This window comes from Egretta garzetta, unplaced genomic scaffold (genome assembly GCF_000687185.1).
Source record: "Egretta garzetta isolate BGI_Z169 unplaced genomic scaffold, ASM68718v1 scaffold218, whole genome shotgun sequence".
Taxonomy (NCBI): domain Eukaryota; kingdom Metazoa; phylum Chordata; class Aves; order Pelecaniformes; family Ardeidae; genus Egretta; species Egretta garzetta.
The window spans coordinates 83,807-95,590 of record NW_009260618.1 but is presented as its reverse complement, the minus strand read 5'-3'; the positions used below and the strand labels follow the sequence as shown (position 1 = coordinate 95,590).

At 55.5% G+C, this 11,784-nt stretch overlaps 1 protein-coding gene across 1 annotated transcript in view; it reads right to left on the bottom strand.

Moving 5' to 3' along the window:
• Window positions 1-11,784, bottom strand: part of EFR3B (EFR3 homolog B) — a 55,952-nt gene that overhangs the window by 20,045 nt on the left and 24,123 nt on the right. The window contains exons 3-5 of the mRNA XM_035900725.1: window positions 6,806-6,882; window positions 5,614-5,741; window positions 2,735-2,885 (exon numbers count right to left, since the gene is read on the bottom strand). Of these exons, the coding sequence (XP_035756618.1) occupies window positions 2,735-2,885; window positions 5,614-5,741; window positions 6,806-6,882 (356 nt within the window). The remainder of the gene's footprint in view (window positions 1-2,734; window positions 2,886-5,613; window positions 5,742-6,805; window positions 6,883-11,784) is intronic.

Sequence of the window (11,784 nt, the reverse complement as noted above, 5' to 3'; positions counted from 1 at the left end):
CGCTGCCGCCTCCAGCGCTGCGGCCATGGAGCCCGGCAGGCTGGTCCCCAGGATCAGCCCCTCCGCAGCGCGACACCTTGGCTCTGCGCGAGGAGGGAGACGTGTTTCAGGCGAGATTTCACGCCGCGGAGAATGACTCACTTGGAGCAGGTTTCTATAAACAACCTCCTCCCGCCTTTGCCATCAGCTCCGTTATTGTGAAGATTGCTTGAGACAGCACCCTCTAATTAAGCACGAGCCTGAGGCACATTCCTCATTAGCAGATATAGGAAGAAGTGTCTCATTATCATTACTCACTTTTCTATAAAAGCCCACAAGTTTTCTGTGCTATTTGCCCTCTGAATGCCGCCACGCTTGAGAAAGTAAAAAAAAAAAAAAAAAAAGCATTACTAAACCATCCTTTCTGATCTGGACTCCTCATTAAAACACCCATTACTGATTCCTGACCGCAGTGACAGCAGCACTAAGGAAACACCCATCCACAGCCCAGGACCACCTCTCCTCTCCACAGGTGCCTGAACACGGGAGGTTTGCTCTGCACGGGCAGTAAACACGAGGCAGGGCTCCGTCTTGCCTTGACCCAATGCCTCCCCCCCTCGAGGATGTCGGTGTCGGAGCCGGTTTGCTGAAGCCCCTGCCATGGCACCGTGAGCCCCTGTGGTGAGGGCTGTCCCCTCCCTGGCTCCATGCTGGCAGCTCCTGCTGAGGTTCAGCTCCGTGCCACGTGGCCCCTCCGATGCAGGGCTCTGCTTGGGCACCAGCCAAGGACCTGAGGAGTGTCCAGAGAGCGGCCGCAGAGAGGGAGATGCTGGCTGAGTTGTGCTTTAAACCCTACCTCTACCCCAGGTCCTTCTGGACCCTGGGACACCCCCTGCATTTCCCCGACAGCTCAGGGGTTGGGCAAGGGGATATTGCATGCGTTTGCAGATAGGGCTACGCTGCAACATAAGGTGTTTTCTTGGCAAGAGATGAAGCTGCTTGCCACCAGGACGGATCCAAGCAGCTCCAGCACATCTCAAGAAGTTCAGACAGCAAGTGGCACCTTTCTGGTCTCCCATGGAGCCTGGGCCACCCTTGGGCAGAGGGATGTGGGTGTTCCCTGGAGGCCCCACTCCCATTGAGAGGAGCACCTCTCTTATGAGGCCAGGCTGAGAGAGTTGGGCTTGTTCAGCCTGGAGAAGAGAAGGCTGCGGGGAGACCTGATTGCAGCCTTTCAGTGCTTAAAGGGGGCCTATAGGAAAGATGGGGAAAATCTTTTTAGTAGGGCCAGCTGTGACAGGACAAGGGGTAATGGTTTTAAACTAAACCAGGGGAGGTTTAGACTAGATATAAGGAAGAAATTCTTTACAATGAGGGTGGTAAAACACTGGAACAGGTTGCCCAGAGAGGGGGTGGAGGCCCCATCCCTGGAAACATTCCAGGCCAGGTTGGCCGGGGCTGTGAGCAACCTGATGTGGTTCAAGGTGTCCCTGCTCCCTGCAGGGGGGTTGGACTAGATGACCTCTAGGAGTCCCTTCCAACCCAAAACATTCTATGATTGCAAGGGGCTTTCCCAGGCAGCCGCTGCACCATACCCAGGGCTTATGGTGGCATCACTGCACTGAACCACCATGGTAAGCTGTTGCCAGCAGTGGATTTCAACGGAGGGATCAATCCTCCTGCTTCTTCAAGGGCTGCAGATTAATAGTTTTGCCAATGGGCAGCTGACATCGCTTTCAGCTGGGAGCAATTAGCTGCGAGGGAGAATGGGGTGCGAAAGCTCTCCGCTCAGCTGCTCGTGCCCCAGCAGAGGCATTTACAACCCCGTGTCCAGGAGCGTGCCAGCTCCTGGAGGAGAGAAGCATCACAGGACACAGCGCTTATCCTGTCCAGGAGGCGTCAGCAGAAATGTTAATACTGTCCCTCTCCCTGTCACACAAGGCAGAGAATTAAAGCTTAGGGCTGAGCTGCCCATGCGTTTTGCAGGCACTCGAGAGAGCATCTACCCAGTCCACCCTCCTGCCCACAGGATGATCAGCTCCATCTAAACCCCCTCTTAAAAAGCAGCAAGGACAGGTGCTGCTTGTCCAAGCCAAGCTACCGGACACTGACAGAGCCCTCACAAGCCTGAGCGCCAGGTACACCCAGTGCTCCCAGTAAAAACTGGCAGAAAGGCCATGCACAAGCGGCTGCTAGCCAGGATCAGCAGTTTGGAAGCTGAGGGGACGTCACTTTTGTTCATCCGCGCTTCTCCCTTCCCCTTATTTGATGTCTGTGACTGACTTCCCCGGTCCACCTAAGCCATTTATTGCAAGCAGCAGCTCTGTTTAAGCCAGCCCTTTTCTGAGCACAAAGGGCTCCCAAAATCCATGGGGATCACCTTCTAAGTTGGTCTATTGTCCAAAACTGCTGACAGCCTCTATGCCCTCAGGCTCATTTAGGAAAAGCTGAATTCAAGAGAGGGAAGGCATGGCAGCAGAGATCAGAGACCAGCGTCTGGTCACAGACAGCAAACAGCAGGGACAGCACACAGGCAGCACAGCTGGGGTCTTAGAAACCTCACGCGTGGCAGAACACAAGAGGGGACACCATAAATCCCCCCCTGTAGCTGCTCCCCATCCTTTCCCAATCAGGTTTCCATCCTTTCCCAATCAGGTTTCCTGCCCTGTGTGGACACGTGGGGGTGACAGGCAGGGCGGAAAGCCAAGGACAGGGTCAGCAGGGTGCTGCCACCTCCTGCTGCACTCCTACTCACCGAATTCGTCCCCAGGATCTGCAGGTTGGGCTTCTCCGACTCCAGCAGCTTCGCCACCATCTTCAGGAAGCTCTCCACAAAGAGGTTGATGCTCTGGCAGTGGCAGGCCATGAGGAGCTGGTCCAGGGCCTCCATGGCAATACACACGTACCTGGGAGCAGGCAGAGGCCAGAGTCACTCCCCGACAGCAGCACAGGCCCGCAGCCATCCCTCCTTCTCCCCTCTCCCAAACCACCTGGGTGCCCACCCACAAAATGCCAACCTCCTGCCCTGGCCAACCCAAGGAGAAAAGTTTTACACCCAAAATACCTCTGGGATATTTTTAGATGGTGTTGGCTGCTCCCAGCATTTCTCCTCCTAGCAAAGACCCGGCTGCCCCAGGACCAAGGCTGCCAGCAACACCTTGCATCTCCCCCCACACTGCCTGTGGGCTTCACTTGCCCTGAACTGGTCTTTACGCCCCGTGAGGGAGCGCTGGGCTTTGTACAGGGTAGGTACAGGGTCAAGCGGAACCCTTCTCGCAGACCCAGCTGGTCCTGGCCAGGGAGGAGGGACAAGAGGAGAACATATAATTAGACTGACATGCTCCAGAAAAGCTGTGCTTAAACACACAACAAAGCAACCCTGCAACGTATATTCACATCACCCCAGAAGTTCCCGGGGTGAGCAGGGTCTCCTCCAGCAGTGCACAGACCAGGCTGCAGCATTGCCCACACCAAAATTACCTTGGCAAGCCCAGATCTGCCACGGCCAAGAAAGCAGGAGGTGGCAAGCACAGATCTCTTTCTATCGAGCACAGTCCTTCCTTTAACCTCCATTTTTTGAGCCAGCTTGGATTTGCAGCCTTGTGCTGCAAGAGGGAAACCCGAAAACACCGAGTTTGCCAGCAGCGAGGCGGGCAGGAGCTGCCCGTCTACTCATGCCAGCCCTGCCTGCGCATTAAAGGGCAGCTGGGGAGGCAAACTGCCCTCCCAGGGAAAAGAAGGTGTCTGATAAACCCTGGACTTCCAGGTAAAACACAGCAAGACTGATCCCTTCTCCTGAGGCCCCAGAACTGTTGGAATCTTCAGTCTTGAGTAGATCCTCTGCTCACACTGCAGCCTGTCCTTCAGACACCATTACAGCTCTTCCAGATACTGTGAAAATAAGCAGCCACCTATTCCTGGATCTGTGAGGCTCCTACTCATCTGTCAAACTGGGTTAAAACTGGCCCAGAGGGGAAAAAAAAAAAAAGTATGAAGAGGTGACTGACGACCAGCATGAAGCATCAAGCTCCTTTCTCATAGCAAACAAGCTGAATACAAAATTCTGTGCCCAGTATTATTGCGGCAGCACAGCTTCTCTCTTGGGGACAACCAGACGCAGGTGACCAAGAGGGAAAAAGGATACCTGCAGAGCTGTCACCTCCAACCTACCCTAACCATCCTCTTACAGATGGCGGGTTGCATTGCTGCAAACTCAGACAAGAACACTTTCTCCTTTTAGCAATAAAGGTAACAAAAAGATGACACCCAACAGGCCCGAAATCAAGGCTACCTTCATCTCACACACAGGAGAGGCACCCACGCGCTCGGCTGCTCTTTCAAAGCCTGGCTGTGGTGTCTGCAGCGGGGCAAGCCCTGCTGCTCCAGCCAGCACCGACCTACAAACAAAAGGTTGATCCGAACCCATTTCAGGCATTTCAAAGTTAAGACTTTGAAAAATTAGCCAGTGTTCTAACCCAATTACGTGCCTATATGCACAGGCAGTGGAGGAAGGAATATATTCCCCCCTCCACCCGCCGAGGCTTGTCATTAGATGTCAAAAATCTTTGAAAGCCTTTCTTTTCCCAACATAGCAAGCGGAGCCTGTTAACAGCCGCTTAACCGCAGAACATCAGGCAGAGCTTTGAATGTCCTGTCACTCCCGATGACGGGCGATGCGGATGAGGCTTTGAAGGTTTTCCAACTTTAACACTTCTTAGGCAGGCTGCTGGCTTCTCTTCCCCCAGGATAAAAGGCAGGCTGAGATTCACACTGCAAAGCTGAGCTGTGTTTGTCTGCCACGGCTTTGTTCAGGAGACAACAAGAATCAATCCAGGAGCTATTTCAAAGGGAAGGAGCCCTCCTGTGCTCCCCCAGCATTTCTAACCAGGCCAGTCAGCTATTTCCAGGCGGGCGCTGTCTGTCCTTGCAGTAAACACAGCAAAACTTTGCTGGAAGCAATGCGGGGAGGGAAGATGAAGGGAACCAGGCCCAGCCAGGACCACGCAGGTAAGCCAGAAAGAGCGCACACAGCAATCCTCATCCAGCCCAATGCATCCCCATCACATGCTCTCTGGAAAAACATCAGTGCGCTGCCCCTCGTCCTAACTCTCACTTGTGCCACATCACCATAGCTCAGAAGAGTTTTGCACGGGGTGAAACACACCCAAGCTTGTCCTGAATAACCCCCAGCAACCTGCAGCCGGGGCCACCCTGTTTAGCTGCTTGCCCACACCTAGCCAGACTTCTATCTGGTTTCGCAAGAGCCACTGCGGTCTTTGAAAGGCCAGGAGGATGCTGATGATGGCCCAGAGGGATAACGGCACCCCACACACATGCAGACTCCTCAAGCATGGACAGCACAATTCCAGGGAAACACGACATGGCTCCCAACTTGCCTGGTCCCTTGCAACTTTGCAGGGAGCTTGCACATCCCTGCATGCTCCCATGTCCCATTTTCAGAGGCAGAACATGCTCAGGTCGCTCTGCAGTGTGCTTGTAGCTTCAGGACACCTTGGAGCACACAGGAGCCGTGTACCCCACATATCCCCCCCCTTTCCTGAGCCCCCTCTACTATCTGGTGGCCCATCGTTACGCCAATCACTGGGGTGGCTGAAACAGCCTCCCAGAGCTTACCCATATCGGTGCCGGCTCACGTCTCGGATGAGCCGCTCGGAGAGGTAGGCACCAATGCGATCCAGCTTCTCTGGGGCAGACAGGGCGTAAAATGTCAGCTTCTCCATGTTGGTCTTCACCAGCCCATCCTGAAAGAAAGCAGCACAGGGGGTCACAGCCTCACACCCAGACCCAGCAAACATCAGGAGTATCTCTGCAGCAAACCTTGGCAGCGATGCCAGAGGTCTGGAGCATGCCTGTCCTGTCCCAGCGCTTCCCCACAGCTTGTACGCCGGAGAAGGCAAATGAGGATTGCATTTAGCCTCAGCTGAGGGCTCTCTGATGCACCACAGCCAGGGGTGACCCCCGTCCAAGCCTCCACTGAGCACCCCACACTGTAAATACAACAAGAACTGTTTGCCAGTCCCTAGCAATGCCCCAGCACCAAGGGGGACAGGGGCAGACAGGGACACCAACACCTCCAGGCCGCTAAGGCTGAATGACACAAGTGTGCCAAGCTGCCAGCCCCAGTCCCCTGCAGCGTGGACAATTGTGGTGCTTCCTCCTCTCCGCATGGCTCGGCAGCAGCTTCCTCTCTTGTTCAGCTTTGCTGCCAGTGCCATGACAAAACAGGCACTCACCACTTCCCCGGGTAATCCCAGCCCCACTACCCCCAGCTGGGAGCCCCTCTTCCACTGCCTTTGCATCTTAGCTGTGACAAGGAGACAAAGAAGCCAGATTTGGGATGCTCCAGGGGCAGCTGGCAGGGCATTCCCCATCTCCAGTTCAGCAAGGCAGCAAGCAGGGCACCAGCTTCCCTGCATCCTGGAAGCATAAGCAGCTTTTGAGCACAAAAGCCTGGCTGAGGCCCCAAGAGACCTCCACTCTTAGAAGCTGCTTTCCTTATCTTGCAAAGAGAAGGACGTATGCCTTCATGTCCAGTCCCCCGTCCTCCCATCCATCCATCCCTCCACCCTTGGATGGTGTGTCTGCCTGGGACCTTTGGGAAAGGAAGCCTGTCCCTCCAGGCTGGAGGAACTGCTTCCATATTTCTGCTCACAAACAGGCTTTAAAGGAAAATTCAACACTCCAGGCATGGTCTCATGGAGCCAAAGCATCACCCGCCTCCTGGGAGCTGTTTCTGGGCAGGTCATGCCATGTCCCTCCAACTCAAGCACTGGAGCTTCGGCGCGTGAAGCAGCGCCTCGTTTACCTCGGGGTCCTCAGGGAAGATGTTGTCGACAAGTCTTTTGTAGCGGGGACGCAGGGCGCCGCAGCAGCCGCACACACCTGGAAGAGAGGGGACAGAGATGGTTGGCAGGGACAAAATCCTCAGCTCCCGGGCAAAGCCCTGTGTGGAATGGCTTTTGGTGGAAAACATATCCTTGGAAGCCGGGGAAGAGGACAGGACACCAAGCTGATGACATCCCAGGGTTTTGCAGCCAAAAAAAACAAGGGAAGAAAACCACAGCTGAGAGGCAGGGAATTGGCTGGCAACCAGCATCATTTGACGTAGGACTGCAGGGTTATCTGCTTTTCTCACCCAAGAAAGCAGCCCTCAGAGACCAAGATGTCCAAAGTTCCTCTAAATCTGTGCCTCTACTGTTTTGCAAGATCCTCTTTTGCCGGTCCTCAGACCAAGAGCTCTTTTCCTCCAACCACTCACCCAAGGACACACGACTCACACCCTGCCCCGCACTCCCCATGGAGCCAGCAGCAATAAAACAAGCACAGGCTGCTGGAGACAGCAAGAGGGAAACGAAGAAAGAGCATCTTATGAAGGCTACAAAAGGAAAATGCCTTCTCCTGTTTGCAGCTCCAAAGCTGAGCTGTTGAGAAACTCCAAACACCTCTGACTGCCCCACCTTTGGGCTGCTGGACTCTGTTCCCTCTCCCCTGAGGCAGGGACCACCAAATCTGTGTTTTGCAGGACACCGACAGAACCATCCCCAGCCCCTCTTTTTGAGGGGCCTCAGACGTGACAGCAGCTTGTACCTGACGCGCAAGCTGTGCCCCACGCAGCCTCTCTGAGGGCCAAAACCCCTCGCACCACCGACTCCGCAGGCCAGCAAATGGTGGGCATCAGCCTCACCCCAACTCAGAGCAAAGCAATTAGCTCTCCACTGCCAAATAAACCCCAAATGTGGCTGCGATCCCCTGCTCTGTTTTCAGGGAGCTGCCGGGGGAGGAAGGGATCGTTTGCAACCCGGATATTTCTCCCTGTGCCATACCCCGTTTCTCAGGGCTGCAGCACACCCTCCGCAGCAACCAAAGATCCCCCCATCTTCGGCACAGGGACTGCTGGTGGTGCAGCCAGGCTCTCAAGCTTCCGTCGTGCTTCCACACGCACCAGAAAGTTCAGCATCCGTGGGCACCGCCACCCTGATACATCCCCCTGTGAAAAGCTGTACCAGCCCTGTCCTGCCTCCCGGCTGCTGAGAGTTTATTTTAAAAAAAGGGGGAGGCAGGAAAAAAGAGACTGCTGGACACGCTACCCTCCCCAGCACCGCTCTGAGGGCTTTGCACGCCAGGATCCCCCTGCTCCGGCACAATGCATTTTTTCCCCGGCGCCTGGAGTTACTCGGATGCCGGACCCCGCAGAGGAGACTGGTGTCAGCCACCCCAAAGCACCGGCCTTTGAGAGCCTGGGGAAGCGTGAGTAATTCGGGGCTGCTTTTTGGCAACCGCCACCAAGAAGCAGAAGCTGGGGGGCACAAAGGCTGCGCCGGTGGGAGCCGGCGACCGCTCCCGCTGGAACGCATGAGCTCACGCCTGCTCGCGCCAGCTCCCGGCGCTGGCACCGCTCGCTTCCTGCAATGTGCTCCGCTCGCTTCCTGAGCGCGGCGCCTCCGACGGCGGGCGCTCGCGTGGGGGAGGCTGCCGCTTGCTTTGGGGTCCTCTTTGGGGTCCCCAGGCCCAGCACTCCCAGCAATGCTGCGGTGGCAAGGAGGTCCTCCTACCTCTCACGCTCTCCATGCAAACCCCTCCGCACCCTCCCGCTATCCAGTATTTTATTTCTGAGTCGTGTATCTGCTGCTCTCCCTCCTCAGCTGCCTTCGATCGATTTTGCTCTTTTTCTAAAGTACCTTTAATCTGGCCTCTTAATAAATTCTCGTTTGCCATTCACACAAACAAGTGTCTGATGATCTCCTGAATCCCCTTAATAAATTCCCCTCGCCTGGGACAGCCGAGGCAGCGTGACTTATCTCACCTTGCTGGGCCATGCGTCCCTGCCGGCACCTCAGCATGGGCCATGAGCTCTCCCTGCAAAATAGCTGGAGAGTTTCCCCATAAGCGATCCCATTAGCCAAGGAGCCAGGTCCCCTGCACCTCCTACCACCTCCTTGGTAATTATCTCACCTCCAGAAATGTGACTTTAGAGTATTTTCAGGATTAATGCACGTTCCTAGCTCTGGGAGAGGAGCAAAGAGTCCAGCCGCGTTCCCAATCCACCACCCTCATCCTGATGAATGAAGCTGAAGAGCAGACACAGCACGGATCCCATCAATAATAACTGCATAATTAAATCTAATGCCTTCCCTCTCACCTAACACAACCTCTTCTTCCAGAAGTAGGAGTTTTAAAGAAAGCAGGAGCAGGAGAGAAACAAAGACCCAAGGCGCCTGCCAGGAGAGGGGACCCAGGTGACCCATCGGTCCCATGGTGTGGGGGGATGAACACCCAGGTCCCCTCCAGAGAGGGAAAGCAGGAACGGTGCTCAGCCCAAAGCCACGTCAGGCCACTGGTTGGCAGGATCCCACCACAGCCCAGCAGAAGGACAGGGCTTCCTACAGAGCAGTGCCTCCAGTTGAGATTCTCTGATGTCTAGTAAGAGGGCTGAGCTCCCTGCAGCAGGGCACTGAAAGGGTCTCGCTTACTCTGCCTGCATGAAACCAGGAGAAAAACTTTCCTTCCCCAAACCCCTGCCTTCTCTCCGATGTGCCCAGCCTGGACAAGCACAAGCACAGAGAGACTAAATGCTTTAAAAAAGCAGAGTAAAAACGACACGGATCTTGAGGAAAGAGGAAGATTTTCCCTTGTTTTATTTCTCCCTGCCAAAGGCTCTCCAGAGAGCAACAAACCCAAGTCTGGCCCTGATGCCAGGGCTGAAATCACCCCTGTGCTTGGGCTATACGGGACCCCCCCCAGACCCTCACAGTACCGAACCCAAATGCTGGGGCTAGCAACAACCCCCCAGCCAGGCCACCCGACAAGGGTCCCAGACAGACATTTCTTCTTCCAGACACCAGTTTCCCTTAGCACCCGTCACACTGACCCCATGCACCCTGTGCCCTTCCACCAGCCCCGCAGCCACAGCTCCGACCCCGAGCAAGGCACCGATCGGCAGCGTTCCCCTGCGAGGACAAAACCCCACAGCCACAATGCTCTTCTCCAGCCCAGGCTGGCACAAGGTATTTAAAAAATAGGAAGATGACACTGAAGGTCACCAGCAGCTTCCCCTTCCCAAGAGATCCAACCCAGCACCCCCGGGAAAAGCAAAGGGGGGAGAAGGTACCTGCTCCGGCCACATGCAGCATCTCCCAGGAGCAGGCAGGGCCGGCGGCACAGAGCCGCAGCGCGGGGCCGAGAGCCCAGGTAGTCAAAGCCATCGCGTCCGGAGCAAACCGGTGGGCTCAGTATGCCGGGGATCGCTCTCCTCCTCGCCGAGCGGCGGCCAGGGCCGGCCCAGCAGCAGCATCGCTGCAGGAGATGCTCAGCCGAGCGGGAGCAGCCGTTTAAATAAATAAGGGAGCTTTCAGCACGGCTGCTGAGTCACCGAGGCGGCTCCGATGGCAGCTGGGAACGGCGCTGGCTTTGCTCTGCATCGGTACGTGGGGGCGGCTGGGGAGCTGGGCATTTTGGAGGGCCCTGGAGGGGTGGGACAGGGGCGGTTTTTCAAGGTCCCTTGAGCCCAAAGCTCTCCCGTTCGGCACACAAAGCATCACTCGTTTGTGGGCAGCGCCAACAAGGGGGAAGGCTCAGCAGGTCGGAGCTGACCCCGAAACAGCATCCAGGGCTGCGACAGACACGCAGGCACAGACCCGCACGGTGCGGCACGCTCTCCTCCTGCTGGCAGCCTGCCGCTTTGGGAACCAAGGATGTGGATTTTCTTAAAACATCAGGTAAATCGAGGCATGGAGAAACCTGACTTGACCCTCTCCCTATGGATGGAATAAGGTGGGAAATGCAGGAGCAGCAGCAGCTTCCACAGATACCCAAGATATGTGTGTCACCTCTGTCTCCCACCGGCCTGGGGCACCCCAGCGGCAGTTATCAGGCTCTTCACCACCACTCTCAGCTGCCACAGGTTGTATCTGCACTCTCACCGGGGGGCAAAGCAAGCCAAAAGGGTCTTTTGCTTTAATAGCTCAGCTCCGAGAAAGTCGATCTAATTGGGGATAATTGCAGTCTTTCAGTCCCAGCGACTGTGGCTTGCTACCATAACCCCCACTTAGCTGCTCTGACGCCGGCACGAGCCCCGAGGCTTTCGGATAAACTCGTTGCCTGTGTTTCCAGGAAGTGGGGTTCACTGGTACCAGTTATAACTGGGGTTTTTGGGATTGAGTACAGCTGAGAACAGGACACAGGCCCAGCTCAACTCCCAAAATGACCACGCGCTCTCCCACCAGTGCTCTGACCTTAAGCCTTTCCTCGTTAATCCCCTCCCCATCCCCATTTTAATGGCATCTTGGCAATAAGCACGGCTGGAAAACCTTATGGCCATATTATTCAAGGCCTGGAATTTACTTAATAAGGGCACTCCAACTGATTGCAAATAAATCTTAATTAAATCACAAAATCCCTCATTAAACCTAATATCCCATGAAGGTCGCTCTCTTAACCCCAAGTAAAAATACCGGCCTGAAGGTAGGGGGGCACCGCCAGCCCAGTGTTGTCTTCCCCCAAGCCCCGCACCGAACCAGAGACCTTTCCCTAATCTGCTTAGCAAAATCTCATTTATGCAGCTGATGTGAAAGTCTCCTTCATACCCATCCTCTGACTCCCTCAGTGCTTTGGCACCCGGTGGGTGAGCCTGCCCGGGGAAAAGGATGCCATCTCCCTGCTACGCATTGGAAATGTCACTGAGCAATATTCAAGTTGCCCCAGAGACCCGTTAGTCCTATTTTCCATCCACCCCAGGTGAGCAGAGGGATGGAGCGAGGAGCCTCAGCCTATGGGAGGCAAGGGGAA